Genomic DNA, 18534 nt, shown 5'->3' with positions numbered 1-18534 from the left:
AGATTGCAATGTTTCCATTGGATTCTAGAATGTATGCGGTTGTTGAACTAGCATTTAATCAAGAGCTCCAAGCCCTCTATGTACCTCATTGTGGGTGGCATTGATTATTGAACTCCTCTGTCATGACCCTAATAAATTATACCTATCACTCAAACAAAACTCGATTTCACATGGCAAGTTTCTTTTATCTTATTTCAATGCTTAGAGGGTGATATTGACGACACGGATCCCAATATACACAATGATTTTGATGATATCTTGGTATATGTTTGTAACATGATTTTTTTTGGACTACAGAGGCCATCTAGAGCCTCTTTGTAGATGTATTTTTGGTTCAAATATTGATTTCGGTCAGTGCTATTTTGGTTATAGCACCCTTGCCATATATATGAGAAACTTTGCATATTTGTGTTTAATGGTTTTGGAGTCTGGACACACTATTTCCTCTGACTTATAAGTTGCTTCTTGATTTTCTTTATGTAATTGGCTGTTATCTAATGATAATCCCTGAAATGTAGGTTCTAAATGTTCAAGTGCCATTCCTTTTCAAACTTGCAGTAGATGGGTTATCATCTGCTGTTGGAGCTTCCAGCACAACTGTGGTCACTACAGTGTCAAATTCAACTCTTTTAGCATTTCTGGGGACTCCTATTGCTGTTCTAATTGGCTATGGTATTGCACGAGGAGGTGCTTCGGCTTGTAATGGTAATGCAGCATGCTTATTGCCATCATAACTATGTATAGTACTAATAGTCTAATACTGATGCTTAGTAGGCAATGTGAGTGAGTGGACTGTGGCTTCTATTAATGATGTTGAAAGTTCGTCATACAATTCTGACATCATAAACTTGTTACAAGGCACTTAAAAAGAGGACATGGTTGTGAATTTGCAGACCATGGTAAGCAGATTCTGAACTTGAAAAATTAACCTAAACTCTAGGTAGTTAAAAACATGAAAGCTTCTGTCAAATTGTAAATTCTGAATATGTTCGTCTACAAACACCTACTCCTAGAAATATGAACAATGAGCACATGATACAGAACTCTCAGTACTGCACCTACCTTCTATTTACTGAAAGAATAAAATTACATAGCTATGGCTGAAAACTTAGTTACGCTACCCATCTCAATAGTGCACCCCAGGTCTCCTTTATAGATTAAGAGACAGAGGGGAGATACATCTCCTCAACTAAAGAAGACGAAGTCACTGCATGCATGCACTGAGCCTCCGAATTGCAGACTGATGCATGACATCCTTGGGATTTTTGCCCCTCCTAGAATAAATCAACTTCATCCTGCTGTATGCCTTCTGCTCCTAGAGAACTGTGCCTTCTCTAAATCTAATATAGGAATTCAACTGATGGTGGCACATGCACATAGAATGCTTTATCAATTTAGAAGGTACAATGAATCTAGAAAGAATAAAATTACATAGCTATAGCTGAAAACTTAGTTACGCTACCCATCTCAATAGTGCACCCCAGGTCTCCTTTATAGAATAAGCGACAGGGGAGATACATCTCCTCAATTAGAGAAGACGAAGTCACTGCATGCATGCATTGAGGCTCCGAATTGCAGACAGCTGCATGACATCCTTGGGAATTTTGCCCCTCCTAGAATAAATCAACTTCATCCTGCTGCATGCCTTCTGCTCCTAGAGAACTGTGTCTTCTCTAAATCTAATATAGGAATTTAACTAATGGTGGCACATGCACATAGAATGCTTTATCAATTTAGAAGGTATTAAGTCTAATTTTAAGTGACTTTTATAAAGTCAATGAAAAATTAGAAAGGAAAAGTGACTTTGGAAATAAATGACTAAGTGGGTCCTTATTAAAGTGGGGTGAATTAAAAAATAAAAAGTGAGATTTAAATGAGCATTTAATCTCAGCCATTGATCTAAATCTATTTCAGCCATTGGATTTAGAGATCACCCAAAAGTCACTTGGATCACCCAAAAGTCACTTGGAGTTATATTAAGGGAGGAAAATATCACATTCGATTCAATTTTTTCATGAGCAGATTGGGAGAAGGAGAGCAAGAGAGCAAGAGAGATTTCTGAGCAGGGAGGAGAAAGAGACAACAGCTTGGCACACATTCCAAGGCAGCAGTTGAGCAGATTTGTACAGCTGATTCAACACAGTGAAAGGCAGATTTTGGCACGATTTTCGGGGAGAGGTTTGCACAAAAATTGAGGAGCAGTTTGCTGGTTTTTCTGCATGCAAAACGAGGGCCATACAACAGCATTTAATGCTGAAAGTGGGCACGAAAATCGAGGAGACCGTACAACATTTATTGCTGTCATGTTTGCTGTAATTTCCAGTTTGCTGTGAAGCATGGGAAAAGAGATAAGTTGTAAAATTGCTTGCTGATTTTTTGCTGAAAATTTCTCACTGTAAAAGGCAATTTTCAGAAATAAAGAAGAGCTCTCAAATTGGTTTTCCCCAAGAGTTGTAGGGGGTTTTTCCAGGGTCACATTGACCAAAAATCTCAGTGTTTAAATGTGTTTTAATAGCTGTTTATTACTGCTGATTTTTATTTCTGCAATTTCCAGCATTCTGTAAAATTTCCAGAATTTGTGTTTTCAGCAAATTTATTTTTTCAGCTTGTTAAATGTATGGTTATGCGAAAGGGCATTTCACTATATGGGAGAAATAAGGAGAAACTGAAAACCGGGGTGGGAAAATAGAAATTTCTACACTTCGTTTGTGTTTCCAAATGAACCCCAAGCCTCCATTTTATACTTTTCGTGTTGAGCCTTTAACGACTGAGATTAAGTCTTTAATCAACGGCTAAGATTAAAACATGACTTGATCCGCCTTGTAGATCATTCTCACCCATATTTTGATTAATTACCATTAATATCTTAATTTTCCTAAGTTTAGACTTAGGAACCTGTTGTGCTCTACAACAACCCCCCATTTCATATTATAGTTATTTTCATAACTATAATATGAAATGGGTCCCTTTTAGAATTAAATTGCTATCAACTTAGTATTTTTCAAAAGGTCCGAAAATAAATAAAACATTAGAAACCTTTTGATAAATCACATAAGCGGTCTTATAATGAAAAATGAATAATCTCTTATTATTGCGATAAAGCGATCGCAAGATCGTATATCGCAATAACAAAGGATACATAACAAAAGGCCCATTAAGTTTTCCCCGATGCGACAATACACGAATGGTTGTCGGATATCGGCAATGGCAAGCTATCATAACAAAAGCCCCTTTTCGCTCCGATGCAATGCGGTATCGCTATCGGCGATCGGAGATGTACCATGCATGCATTTCAAAGCCCTCATTTAAAACTCCCGATGCGAATTGGCTGTTGAAATTTGGTATCGGAGGACAGGTGGTTCCCTTAGGCTTTGATCTTTGGCCTAGGGAAAAGTGTCCAAAAGAATTAATTTTTTCTCCTAAAGTAACTTTATAATTTTTATAAAGTTAAATCTAATTTAAAAGTGACTTTAAGTGATAAAGTTACTAAGTCTAATTTTAAAGTGACTTTTATAAAGTCAATGAAAAATTAGAAAGGAAAGGTGACTTTGGAAATAAATGACTAAGTGGGTCTTTATTAAAGTGGGGTGAATTAAAAAATAGAAAGTGAGATTTAAATGAGCATTTAATCTCAGCCATTGATCTAAATCTATTTCAGCCATTGGATTTAGGGATCACCCAAAAGTCATTTAGGGTTGGGTTAAGGGAGGAAAATGAGGAAAAAGATCATTCATTCTTTCATGAGCAGATTGAGAGAAGGAGAGCAAGAGAGCAAGGGAGATTTCTGGACAGCTGAAAGTGGAGTTTCAGCAAAGCGGAGTTTCAGCAGCTGAAAGCGGTGTTTCAGCAAAGCGGAGTTTCAGCAGCTGAGAGTGAAGTTTCAGCAGCTGAAAGCGGAGTTTCAGCAGCTGAAAGCAGTGTTTCAGCAAAGCGGAGTTTCAGCAGCTGAAAGCGGTGTTTCAGCAAAGCGGAGTTTCAGCAGCTGAGAGTGAAGTTTCAGCAGCTGAGAGCGGAGTTTCAGCAACAACCGCGGTGTAACAGCAACAGCCACGGTGTAACTGCAACAGCAGCGGTGTAACAACAACAACTGCGGTGTAACAGCAACAGTAGCGGTGTAACAGCAACAGCCGCGGTGTAACAGCAACAGCTGCGGAGTATCAGCAGTGGTGTATCAGCAAGGCTGAGATAAGTTGTAAAAGTCTGTTTGCTGATTTTTTTTTGCTGAACATTTCTCCTACTGTAAAAAGGCATTTTCAGAAATAAAGAAGAGCTCTCAAACTGGTTTTCCCCAAGAGTTGTAGGGGGTTTTTCCAGGGTCACATTGACCAAAAATCTCAGTGTTTAAATGTGTTTTAATGGCTGTTTATTACTGCTGATTTTTATTTATGCAATTTCCAACATTCTGTAAAATTTCCAGAATTTGTGTTTTCAGCAAATTTATTTTTTCCAGCTTGTTAAATGTATGGTTATGGGAAAGGGCATTTAACTATATGGGAGAAATAAGGAGAAACTGTAAACCGGGGTGGGAAAACAGAAATTTCTACATGGTATCAGAGCTTGAGTGCTGAAGGGCAGTTTGGGACAGCAAAAGGAAAAAATTACAGCTGCTGATTTTTCACTCAGAAAATTCCAGCAAGACAACAGTTTTATCTTTACCACAGCAGTGCTATTTTTCAGTTTTAGGACAGCAGGATGTCATTGGGATTGAGGGTGGAGGATAGGTTGGATGGGCATATAAATTACAGCGTTTGGAAGGAGAGAATGCAGAGTATCTTTGAGGAGGCAGAAGTCTAGGATATCATGGTGCATACAACACAGCACCCTGTTGTTGTGCCTACTGATGCAACTCAGTTGACAGCTTATAATAGAAAGAACAACAAGGGTAAGAGGCTGATTCTAAACGGAATCAAAGACCATTGCATTCCTCATGTGAGAGGAAAGAGCAATGCCCATGAGATGTGGACAGCATTGTCCAATCTCTACCAGAGTACCAATGAGAACCGGAAGATGGTTCTGAAGGAGAAGCTGAAGAACATTAAGATGGGTAATGATAGTGCAGCTGGATATCTCACAAAGATTACTAATGTGAGAGATGAGTTGGCAGCGATTGGAGAGGCCATTCCACCCACTGAGTTGGTGCGGATTGCAGTGAATGGCCTCCCCCGTTCATGGCTGAACTTTGCTGATGGGGTGTGTGCACGTGAGACCCTTCCCACATGGGAGAGGTTTTGGGATGATTGCATTCAGACAGAGATCAGGAAAGGACAGCTTGGGGCAGCCAAGCCAGTTGAGCAGGATGAGGACGTAGCACTGGTGGCAGGAGGCAAGAAAGGCAAAGGGAAGAAGCAGGCTTCCACAAGCGGTGGTGGGGGCAAAGGCAAAGGTAAAGGTAAAAAGGGGAACACACAGAAGGACTATTCCAAGGTGAAGTGTTGGAATTGTCAGAAGATGGGACACTATGCAGTTGTGTGTCCGGAGAAGAAGAAAAAGAAGGGGAAGAACCAGGACGTGGCAGCTTCAGCAGAGATTGAGGACTTTGCAGGTCGTTTTGACCGGGAGTTTGCGTTCATTACATGTGAGTCCTCTAGTGCAGGATCACCTGCCACACAGGTTCAGAGGGAGCATGCTTTTCCCTCGATTAGTGGAGCATCTTCAGGTATCTGGTATGTGGACAGTGAGGCTTCACGTCATATCACAGGAGTCCGTGAGTACTTCTCAGAGCTTTCAGAGAGTGGCACTGATATTGAGGTAGTACTCGGTGATGACGGAGTTGTTAGAGCAGTCGGGGTGGGGACAGTGACATTTCAGAGGGAGTCCAAACCTCCCTTGAAGGTGTCAGAGGTTCTTTATGTGCCAGGGATGAGGAAGAACCTCATATCCGTCTCAGCTTTGGAGGACAGAGGATATGAGGTACTGTTCAGGGGAGGACAGGTGTTGATGTATCCCAGGGGCACTCCAGCTGATTCAGCTAGAGTGATAGGTGTACGCCATGCAAAGGTGTACAAGTTTGCATTCCAGCCCCTTTTGGCATTGAGCAGTAGTACCGACAGCAGAGCTAGCAGTTCTGAGCTGTGTGAGATTTGGCACCGCAGGATGGGACATATGTATCATGGAGCCTTGAGGACATTGCGGGAGATCACTACAGGTGTGCCAGATTTCAGTACTGATCACTTTGATACTTGCAGAGGTTGTGCGATGGGCAAGTTTGCCAAATCCCCTTTTCCCAGCAGTGACAGCAGAGCGACTGTGATACTTGATTTGATTCATTCCGATGTGAGCGGTCGGATGTCTCATGTTTCCTTGAGTGGATATGAGTACTATGTTTTATTCATTGATGATCACTCCAGGAGGACCTGGATTTATTTCTTGAAGACCAAGAGTGAGGTCTTCAAGCGGTTTCAGGAGTTTACAGCTCTTGTGGAGACACAGACAGGTCGGAAGATCAAGTCCCTGAGGTCGGACAATGGAGGAGAGTACACCCTTGGAGAGTTTGTTGACTATTGTGCGGAGGCAGGCATTAGGAGGGAGTTCACTGTTCCTTACAACCCCCAGCAGAACGGGGTTGCGGAGAGGAAGAACAGATCCATCATAGGGGCTGCCAAAGCCATGTTACATGATTAGGGGTTGCCATTGTTCTTGTGGGTAGAGGCCTGCAACACAGCTGTTTACTTGCAGAACAGGAGTCCGCATCGTGCCTTGGGGCACATGACTCCGGAGGAGGCTTTCTCTGGGAAGAAGCCTGATCTTGGTCATCTTCATATCTTTGGATGCATTGCATACTCCTATATACCCAAGGAGAAGAGGACCAAACTAGAGCCCACCGCAGAGAAGGGTATCTTTGTGGGCTACAGTGAGACCTCAAAGGCCTTTCGGATTTACATTCCTGCACAGAGGAGAGTTGTTGTCAGACGGGATGTGAAGTTCGAGGAGGACAGGGCCTTTAGGAGGTCACGGGAGTTAGAGTATCTGGATCAACCAGACCCTCAGCAGCAGTTGAGTCAGTCGCAGGGATTCAGTGGGCAGGGATAAGGAGGATCCGGAGGTACATCTATGAGGATGTCAGGTCCATCAGTGAGCAGTGGCTCGCCGAGCCAGAGGGGTGGTGCTCCGGGCAGCATGCAGAGTAGTTCACAGAGCAGTTCACTAGGGAGTCCACTGATGGACAGTTCACACGGTACCTCAGCTTCTACAGGTTCAGGTGCAGGCAGGAGGACAACAGACAGAAAGTCAGGAGTTCAGGCTACTGATGGTGATGAGGAGGAGGAGTTTCATTCTCCTATGGGAGAAGCATGGTCAGGGAAGAGGAAGCCCAAGTGGCTTCAGGACACCTTGAGAGATGCCACATCTATTGCTGAGCTGAAGAGGCCGGTCAGAGAGAGTAGACCACCTGAGAGGTTTTGTAGCTATATGGCGATGGTTACCAGCATCCTTGACTCTGAGCCTTCTAGCTATGAGGAGGCAGCTAGCCAGCAGGTCTGGAGAGAGGCCATGCAGGAGGAGTATTCTTCTATCATGAAGAATGATGTTTGGGAGGTGGTGCCGAGGCCTGAGGGCAAATCCGTGGTTACTTCCAGATGGCTTTACAAGGTAAAGCATGCTGCAGATGGCAGCATTGAGAAATTCAAAGCAAGGTTTGTGGCTAGAGGGTTCTCCCAGGTAGAGGGAGTTGATTATGAGGAGACTTTCGCTCCCCTGGCTCGATATACTTCGATCCGCTCTATTATATCGATAGCAGCAGAGATGGGTTGGAAGATCCACCAGATGGATGTGAAGACCGCATTTCTCAATGGCTTCATACAGGAGGAGGTGTACATTGAGCAGCCACAGGGCTTTGAGGTGCATGGGAAGGAGTCCCATGTGTGCAGACTGAAGAAGGCCCTTTATGGCCTGAAGCAAGCTCCCAGAGCTTGGTACTCCAGGATAGATACATATTTGCAGGGGATGGGTTTCACAAAGAGTGAGGCAGATCCGAACCTTTACTTTATTGTGATTGGTGAGGAGCCTCTCATTCTGGTGCTGTATGTGGATGACTTGGTCATTACAGGTGCAGAGAGACTCATAGAGCACTGCAAGAGAGATCTTGCGACGGAGTTTGAGATGAAGGACATCGGCTTGATGCATTACTTTTTGGGTTTGGAGGTGTGGCAGGAGGAGGGGCATTTCTTCCTAGGGCAGGGGAAGTATATTGTGGACATCCCTAGCAGATTCCACATGGAGGATTGTAGACCCATGTCGACACCGATGATCACCAACTGGAAGAAGCTTCATGCTTCGGATTCCGAGTTGGTGGATCCCACATTGTACAGGCAGCTGATTGGTTCCTTGATGTATTTGGTCAACACTAGACCAGATATCTGTTTTGCAGTCAACACGATGAGTCAGTTTATGTGTAAGCCTAGGAAGGTTCACTGCGTGGCTGCAAAACACATTCTGCGGTACTTGCAGGGGACAGTGGATTATGGTCTGGACTACAGGCAGGGAGATGGAGTGAGATTGGCAGGATACATTGATTCTGATTGGGCAGGTTGTGCTTCTGATAGGAAGAGCACTTCAGGGTGCTGTTTTGGGTTGGGTTCAGCAGTAGTGTCATGGTTCAGCCGGAAGCAACAGTCACTAGCACTGAGTTCAACGGAAGCAGAGTATATGGCAGCCAGTCTAGCTAGTTGTGAGGCCATCTGGCTTCGCAAGATGTTGTTTGGATTATTTGGTCAGCCGTTGAGACCTTCAGTGATTTACTGTGATAATCAGAGTTGCATTAAACTCACGGAGAATCCAGTATTTCATGACAGGTCAAAGCATATCGGGATCAGATATCATTTCATCAGAGACTATGTTCAGAAGGGAGCTATGAAGCTTGAGTATATTTCCACTGATGAGCAGGTTGCAGATATTCTTACCAAAGCCTTACCACGAGGCAAGCATGTCTACTTCAGAGACAAGATGGGTGTGGTGAGGAACACCTTCCTCGGTAAGAGGGAGTGTTGAAATTTGGTACCGGAGGACAGGTGGTTCCCTTAGGCTTTGATCTTTGACCTAGGGAAAAGTGTCCAAAAGAATTAATTTTTTCTCCTAAAGTAACTTTATAATTTTTATAAAGTTAAATCTAATTTAAAAGTGACTTTAAGTGATAAAGTTACTAAGTCTAATTTTAAAGTGACTTTTATAAAGTCAATGAAAAATTAGAAAGGAAAGGTGATTTTGGAAATAAATGACTAAGTGGGTCTTTATTAAAGTGGGGTGAATTAAAAAATAGAAAGTGAGATTTAAATGAGCATTTAATCTCAGCCATTGATCTAAATCTATTTCAGCCATTGGATTTAGGGATCACCCAAAAGTCATTTAGGGTTGGGTTAAGGGAGGAAAAGGAGGAAAAAGATCATTCATTCTTTCATGAGCAGATTGAGAGAAGGAGAGCAAGAGAGCAAGGGAGATTTCTGGACAGCTGAAAGTGGAGTTTCAGCAAAGCGGAGTTTCAGCAGCTGAAAGCGGTGTTTCAGCAAAGCGGAGTTTCAGCAGCTGAGAGTGAAGTTTCAGCAGTTGAAAGCGGAGTTTCAGCAGCTGAAAGCAGTGTTTCAGCAAAGCGGAGTTTCAGCAGCTGAAAGCGGTGTTTCAGCAAAGCGGAGTTTCAGCAGCTGAGAGTGAAGTTTCAGCAGCTGAGAGCGGAGTTTCAGCAACAGCCGCGGTGTAACAGCAACAGCCACAGTGTAACAGCAACAACAGCAGTGTAACAACAACAACTGCGGTGTAACAGCAACAACAACGGTGTAACAGCAACAGCCGCGGTGTAACAGCAACAACTGCGGAGTATCAGCAGTGGTGTATCAGCAAGGCTGAGTTTTAGCAAGGCTGAGATAAGTTGTAAAAGTCTGTTTGCTGACTTTTTTTTGCTGAACATTTCTCCTACTGTAAAAAGGCATTTTCAGAAATAAAGAAAAGCTCTCAAACTGGTTTTCCCCAAGAGTTGTAGGGGGTTTTTCCAGGGTCACATTGACCAAAAATCTCAGTGTTTAAATGTGTTTTAATGGCTGTTTATTACTGCTGATTTTTATTTCTGCAATTTCCAGCATTCTGTAAAATTTCCAGAATTTGTGTTTTCAGCAAATTTATTTTTTCCAGCTTGTTAAATGTATGGTTATGGGAAAGGGCATTTAACTATATGGGAGAAATAAGGAGAAACTGTAAACCAGGGTGGGAAATGAGAAATTTCTACATTGGCGATATCGCTATCGGCAATCGGGGATTCCGAAAGGAACCAATATAACAACTTAAGCTTTCCCCCGATTGCTGATTGCGATAAAGCTAAAAGCGCAGATTTCAAAAAAGTTTGGTAAAGCCGGGATATTTTATGGTTATTTAGTATTAATGGCTTTTCTTTTCCCGATAGCGATTCACTTGCACTCAACCGCCAAAACATCGAAGCCTTGCTTAAGTGAATCATTTGGCCAATAAACGACATAATGAGCATTTAAAGGATTGACAGGTTTAAACGGCCATTTAATGAAACAATAAGTTTAAAATCTCTTCAGAGATTGCATTCGTGGCCACCTAAATTTAAATCCTCCATTATTCATTGATTAATATATCTCGTTCTTCTTTGGTTTGTGCTATCAATTCTCCGCATTACGTTCATTTTCACTCCTGTGCAGAGCTCTTTCGAAGCAGTAAATTCAAGCAAAATGGGGAAGAAATCTAAGAAAACCGCAACAGCTTCCGCTTCGCAAGCTACAGGGCAACCTACTACTGATCCAGGAACAAACAGAAAGGGACTGATATCCGACACTACATGCCTAGGACTCGGCAAAACTACTTGGCTAAGCACCTATAATTTGATTGAGGCCGAAGAGCCTGAGGTAACAACAGTGCAAGCCACAGCAGACACGACTCGGAAATCTGATGCTACTCTAAAGGATTTAGCCGACTCTTTCCTTCATCGGATAGCAGCCCGGGAACAAATTCTCCCATATACAGATGTGGTGAAGTGGGCAATTGAAGAAATCCCAATCACAAACAGAACATTTTGCACCATGGATGGGAGAGTCTTCGGTTCATTTCAACCTAATGATTTGAGGCAAATGTACCATTTGCCTGTATCGGAGAAGAAGTACAACAAGGCATTCTTGGAAAAATTAAGAAATGAGAACGAAATTAAATTTGAACCCATTCGGGATTGGAGGCAAAACCCAACAAAACACAAGCATGAGTCTTCGGGTAAGTACTCTGTCGATTCTTTGTGTTCTCCTTATTGTTATGTCGGGATAATGATGTGTAGATTGTGGGGGTTACATAATTCCACAAACTTCACTATAGAGATGGTTCCTTTGATGGAGGCAGCATGCGATAGTGAAATGATGGATTGGGCAACTATATTGTCTGATAAGCTAGCAACCGCAGTCCTTGAATTTAGAAACAAATCCCGCATTACTGAAAGGGTCATTCCCCCATTCTACTAGAGTGCCTATATCTTGGACACCCTGTGTTTTAATTTTGAATTTCCTGTGCTTGGATGGAGATGGACTCCACAAGACCCCATGCCCATTCATATATACCATCAGAAGTTATGGAAAGCTCACTATAAGCACCATTTGTATCAAGTTTGCAATGGTTTATACAGCATTTGAGCTGCTTTAAAATCCTGTCGTCGATCCAAGATATCATGGATTGCTAGACATGGAGTTGTAGTTCTAAAAACAGAGTAAATAGTGGAACCATTGAAGAAACAACGAAAAAACCTAAAGTAAAGAGGCAGACGAAAGGATAAAGAGAAGGCATGGTGGCTGTTGGATCTATAAGATCAACGGACCATATCTAATCGGGGAAACAGAGCCACTTTATCGCATCGGCTAAATTCATGTGTATGCGGCAGACTTCAGGCCTTAAACCTATGCGATGAGCGATCGCCGATATATGGCATCGACGAAAGTCTTTGTGGATGGACCGGGCTCCAACCCTTTGGCAATGCTGATTGGGATAATGCGATGAAGCACGGACCATTGGATCATATAGTTGATCAATGACAGAGAACTAATTGCTGGTCACATATCGGGTAAGTCAAGTGACAGTGGGAAAAGGAATGCCGATAGCGATATGCGATAGCGATGGCCGATTGCATATGCCGATAGCGATGGAGCTCCAATCAGAGGTCGAAGATCGAAGGAGTAGCGCTGCGGAAAGGGGTTTGAAATACACAGACTCGATAAAGTTATAGTTGCGGGTTTATAATATCTAAGGTCCGGCCTTAAGCCTCCGATCGGATTTCTCATGTGTTCAGTGCATTTCCGTCTATTGCGACAACATAGTTGTTTCGGGATTTTAAAGGGAATAAGGTATATGAAGCAGCGGACCAGATGAGATTTATAGATGTGGGTGTATGTATTTTGAATTCCGGCTTATGCTTTTGGTTGCGGGTTTCCCCTGTAATCTTTTGTATTCGATAAAGATGTGTGGCTAGGGATTTTAATGTAAATGCACACATAAAACGCTTCCGATAGATGATTGTGGGCATAACCATAGGTCCACATGGGGGATATGAAGGGATGTCAATAAGATGGCATCAATTTTGGTATCAGAGTTAGCTCAACGCTTTGCAAAGAATGGTTTGGAAATTGAATTGTAATCTCAACATATGTATAATTTGCATTGAAGTGAATTTGAAACAGATGGGGATCAGACCACAAAGGACATTGAGATCGGAATGGGAAAACAATGAATCTTCTGATGACGATCTGGTGAGAATGTTTATTTTGATGATTTTGCAGAGATTTGTTTTGAATGTCTGAAGAACAACAAGGGATTGAAATTTCAAAGGAGAAGATGTTTTCCTTTCAGGAAAATGAATTTTTCATGTAAGTTGATTGAATGATTGGTTTGATTTAAAAGGTAAGTTGAAATGAAAGGTTTAGAAGTTAAAGCTAAATAGAAGAGTGGTTTGCTATGGCATTGAAGTCATGTAAATGATTGGAAGAATTTTGTGAAAACTGAGAATGATTGAGGATTGCTTAAAGTATTGTTGAAGACAATGATATTGATAGATGAAGGAACAATTAGATTGAAGGATGGATTCAATAGAACTGAAAAGAGAGTCATTACAAGGAATGAATTTTCGAATTTGTAGAAGCAAAACAGGATTTGCTTATAAACAGGTTATCAGAAGGAACTGATAGTGTCTGTCATGAACTGGTAAAATCCATGTTACTTGGGAGCGGGAGCGGGAGCGACCATTTTCAGAAGCTCCCGGTTTGGGAGCGAATCCCGAAGCGATTTTTTAAAAATATATATATTTTTTATATTTTTTAATTTTTGATACATATATGTCAACAAAAATATGTAGAATGATGAATTAGATATAAAAAACATAAAAAAGCATAGATTGAACCATATAACAACAATCATCTAGAAGTTATAATCTTCATCAACCACGTCCGCAAGTTAGTAACATAGTAACATACAACATATTGAGTCTCATGATTCATTAATCTTAAAGTTTCAGGCTTTCAAAATTCAATATATAATATTTATCATCATTGATCACCAAAGTTGTACTTGTAAGCTAAGTGTAACCATTACAACAAATAATATCTAACATGAAATGAAATGTTATAAAATGAAATGAAATGAAACAACTTTCAACTTTCATGAAGCATCATATTCATAATTCATTACTAATGAGTTATAATTGCCAACTTCAAACTTAAATTGTCATATATTGTTTAAAAAAATATCATAATAAATATGAAAGAGTCAATAGTTATAAAAGCTACTAGAAACTAGAAAAGAGAAGTAAATCTATTATCTATTTCTTATGCTTGGGCCTCTTGCCACCACGAGAAATGTCTAATTTTTTAGTTTTGTTGCAAAATCAGGATCTTTGTCATTAATATCACCCTCCAAGCATTAATATCCAGAGGTATCTTTGTCATTACCTTTGTATCTGTATAGGGATCTTTGTCATTAATATCACCCTCTAAGCATTAACATAAGATAGAAAAAGCATAGCATGTCAAGTCAATATTTTGTTTGAGTGATGCGTACATTTTTAGAAGGGTCATGATAGAGGAGTTCGACAACCAATGTCACTAACATCAAGGTACATAGAGGGATTGGTACTCTTGATTAAATACGAGTTCCATACCCTAATACATGACAAAATTCAATGGAAACATTGCAATCCCCCAATCCTGAAATCCTGAAAAACTGATAAGTCTGCTGGATTTTGAATGAAATCTAAAATTCTACTTTCTCCATATGAAATCTAATGAGGACGAAACCACTCTCAAACATCCTGAGTCATTTCATGGTAATGTTAAAAATTTAAGTAAAAGGATGAAAATGAAAATTAAAGAAAATGTCACTTTTACATTTTCTTTAATTTTCATTTTCATCCTTTTACTTTAAGAATTTAACATTACCATGAACAACATATCAATACTAGGGCCTAGACTTGATCATTAAGCTGCCCCACTCAAAAACTATTTGTTTCTTTCAAAAAAAATTGCATTTCGAACATTACTACAAAAAAAAAAATGCAAAAAAAACAAAACGCTCCCGAAAACGCTCCCGAAAAGGCAGGGAGCGAAATATCTTTTAGGGAGCGCACTCCCGACCCGCTCCTGAGTCGCTCCCGCCGGGAGCGCGGATTGGGAGCGGGAGCGAGGGGGGGGGGGCGCTCCCCCGCAACTATGGGTAAAATAATTGAAACTAAGATCTAATCTTAATTGATCTTGAAAGCTGAAGAGTCCATTATGAAAAGTAAAATGGGAAATAGTTGTTGGCTGTATGGAGTCTTTTGAATGGAAAGTCTAAATGAAAGAGTGAACAGATGAATCATTTGGCAAAGATTTAATTGATGGAATGGGAATTAGTTTTAAGACATATTTGAAGGAAAAGTTGCAGGTTTAAAAGGTTACTTTGATGTATCTTGAGATAAGATTGTGCAGGTCAATGGAAGCAGTGGAATTGCTGAAAGGTAGAATGAGTTGTACCAGCATCATAGCATATGAGCTATGTTAAAGAAGATAGAGCAAGAAGAACTCTCAGATGAGTAAAGGTGACAGTACCCGACAGTAAATGAAATTAATGAATGAAGAAGGAAGTGAACAGTTGAAGATGTAGAGCCTAAAGCAAGGAGTGTTCAAGAGGAGATGAGAAATTCCAACTGTGGTTGGGTAGAAGTTGTTGAGGCAGATCCACAATTGTGATTGTGGATAGGAGATAACAATTCCAGCAAGAGGAGTGCTGGGTAGAATTTTTAGTCAGTGAAAGGTTCGAGGAAAGAACTAATAGGTGCCAAAAGGCTAAACTCAGGAAAGTTTGGTGAGGCATGAAGGAGACTTGTTACAGATGAAAAAGGCTAGTTGCAGCGCACTAGTGAACAAGGAAAGTTCACCAGAGGAAGAAATGGAATTGACTATTGATAGTCATGACAGGGGTACAGAGGAAAGTCACAGACAGAGGAAAAAGAGAGCTGAAGCAGTTGGACTCAAAGGAATGAGTAAAGAAGAAAGGAACATAGAGTGGGCTGAGATGAAGGCAGAAATTGTTTGAAGAAGCTGGTATTGAAAGGAATTAGAGAAAAGTGGAAACAAGGATTTTATGTGGGAAAAAGAGTTAAATGGCCTGTCAGAGAATTGTTTGCTGAGAAATTAATACTCTGAACAGTTGAGAATGAGAGGAATGTGCTGGTAGCATCCTCACAGACAAGAGGATCTCATATTTTTGGGATTAATTATTTTTGTGAATGTAAAATTGCAGGTATGCAGCCTAATGAATTTGAACCTATGTATGAAAAGATGAAAGAGGCAAAGGCAAGACAAACACAAAAGGAGATGCATAAAGACTTTCAAGACTTCAATTGGTGAAGGAAATTAAAAGGTATGGCTGAATGGTTGTGTTTTTTCCTAGTAAAAGCATATTGAATCATATTTGAAGGAATTTTAGCATGGATAAAAGACCAATGGGAAATGGAAAAAGGAAAGGAAACAAATGCATTGCAGATTTGTGAAGTGAAGAAAAGGAAAGCTGACACAAAGAACTTAGCTTAAGAAGTTAAGTCAAGGAAATCTTTGAAAGATCAAAGTCTTATCATAAAAGAGGTGGAGACATTGTTATCGTATTTGGAGAGACTGAGTGTTGGAAGAAATTGTGTAGAACATGAAGGTATTCTACAAACTTATGATGAAGTTGCCAAGTATAGTCAAGAAGTTGCAATCCCAGAAGTTTTCTTTAATGAGGAAGAAATCAGAGATATTGAGGAAGAATTTCTCAATGACTTAGTGAACTATCATAATAGTTCAGAAAAGCATGAGGATCTGATCATTGAGGCTTCAAATGAAGAGCCTTGTGTTTTTGAAACTGACATGTTGTGTATGTTTTCAGGTTTGACAGGTGATGAACAACAATTTGACAATGTGCTTATGCATGTTGATGAAGAAGTGAGATTACTGGAAGAGATGGCTGAAACAGAAAGATATTTTGAGCATGTATTTAATAATCTTGAGAATGGTGGTATTTGACAGGGAAATTGTCATGATTAAAGAAGCTAAAGATAAGCAAATGAAAGTTTGTGATGATAACCAGAATGAAATATCTTCAGTAGAGAATTAAAATGGAAGTATTATAGAAATTGTGAGGAATATATGATGATGTTAACAGATGCAGAAGTTCGGGAATTCTGTGATTTTAAAGTGGATTATTTTTATGAATCTGTAAACCATGAAGAAGCTTTAGAAAACCAGAATTTTGTTTCGGTTGTAGGAGAAGATAAAACAACATCATTTTGTCGCAATAGTATAAGTTTAAAAGATGAAAGGATACTTCACAATGATATGTTCCAAGAAATCCTAGCTATTGAATTGTTGAATGATAGTCTTGTGTTAGAACAAGGAACACTGTATAGTGCAGAAAGTATGGAAATGAAAATTGATGACAATTTCATAACTTATGCAGAAGGACAGTATAAAGATTTGATGGTAGAATTACCTATGAAGAGTGAAAACCATAGTTGTTTTGAATCTGACAATTGTGATGGAAATTTTGTTTTATACAGGAAGGAGGAGTCATATGCAAATGACATGCTTATTGAATATGAAGGAGTTTGTATTTTTCTGGGAAGGTTATTAGATGAACCTAATAAGATAGAGGAAAGGATTATCTTTAATGATAATGGAAGGGAAGCTGTAGAATACAAACAATAGTTTGTAAATGATAGAGATGAAGAAGAATTGCACATAAATTTTATAATTTATATGGTAAAGGAGAATGTACAACAAACAGATGTCAGTGGAGTTCAGTTAAGAACAAATTGCAAAGAGGAAGTTGAGAAATTGTGGAAGATGAAGTCAGTGAAGAAGAGGCACAACAAGAAAGAGAAATTAACAAAAGAAATTTGTCTCAGTAAGGAAAGAGGACAACAACAAAATAAGATTTGGAAATCTGGAAGAACAGAAGTGACAATGGCAGAAGAATTGAATCAACAGCATGATGAAAGTGATGACCAGTTACAAAGTAAAGTTTGGGATACTAGATGATCAACAGAAGAAACACATGACCAGGAGGTCATGAAAGCTTTCAACTTTGGGAGTCTGATGCAGGAGCATTCAGGCCTAGTCAACAATGTGATGGCATGATCACATGTTGTGACTAACAAAGGGTTGGAAGACAATAGTTTAGTTAATTTTATTTATTTAAATGTATGAGAGTGTTTATTTATTGTAAAATATGAGAAAAAGAGTATCGTGGCTGATTGATCCTCCCTGTGTGGAGATCAAGCCAAATAGTTAGATTTATTTGGTTTGGATAGGATATGAGGAATTTGAAAGCTTGATTTAGTGTTTGTTTAGAAAAGAGTGGAGTTGAAGAGATTCTTTAGGAGAGAGTGAGAGATTTCTGGATTTAAACCAAAATTGGTTTATGAATCCACTTTTGTATAAATTGTGATCTTTTTGTATAATTCAGAGGTTGGATAGGTTAGCTAGAGGTTAGCGAGAGAGAGGTCAGCTAGAGGGGAACGAGAAACTAGCTAGAGGTTAGCTAAGTTAGAGTCGAGTAAGAGAAAGTGAGGATTCGAGATAGGAACATGGTCTTTTATTGCTGTAATTGAGCCAGAAGACGAGACTCTGTAAATATTACTATATTGAATAAATGATTCAGTGTGTGTGTTAATGGTCGTTTCTATTGAAATCCTTTTCTTTTCTCTGCATATTTGCTTGCAGAACAAATTAGGCATTTCTTCTCTGTTTTTATGCCTTTAGTATAAATCGCAGCGTTCAAAGCCTTATTACAGTCCATAGTGTAAATAACAGCGTTTGAGCCGCTTTAAAACCCAGTCGTCGATCCAAGATATCATGGATTGCTAGATATGGAGTTGTAGTTGTGAAAACAGAGTAAACAGAGGAACCATTGAAGAAACAACGAAAAAACCTAAAGTAAAGAGGCGGACGAAAGGATAAAGAGAAGGCACGGTGGTCGTTGGATCTATAAGATCAACGGACCAGATCTAATCGGGGAAGCAGAGCCACTTTATCGCATCGGCGAAGTTCA

The 18534-nt window shown here is 40.1% G+C and overlaps 1 protein-coding gene across 1 annotated transcript in view; it reads left to right on the top strand.

Annotated features, from left to right (window-relative positions):
* Positions 1–18534, top strand: part of LOC149197950 (uncharacterized) — a 137494-nt gene that overhangs the window by 63740 nt on the left and 55220 nt on the right. Inside the window, exon 4 of the mRNA XM_089408883.1 lies at positions 519–705. Coding sequence (XP_089265009.1) covers positions 519–705 — 187 coding nt within the window. The remainder of the gene's footprint in view (positions 1–518; positions 706–18534) is intronic.

Source organism: Pinus tabuliformis, chromosome 2_2 (genome assembly GCF_031772625.1).
Source record: "Pinus tabuliformis cultivar Carrire ecotype Pingquan chromosome 2_2, CPIR1, whole genome shotgun sequence".
NCBI lineage: Eukaryota > Viridiplantae > Streptophyta > Pinopsida > Pinales > Pinaceae > Pinus > Pinus tabuliformis.
The sequence above is the reverse complement of the archived record's forward strand: the minus strand, read 5'-3'. Positions and strand labels throughout refer to the sequence as shown.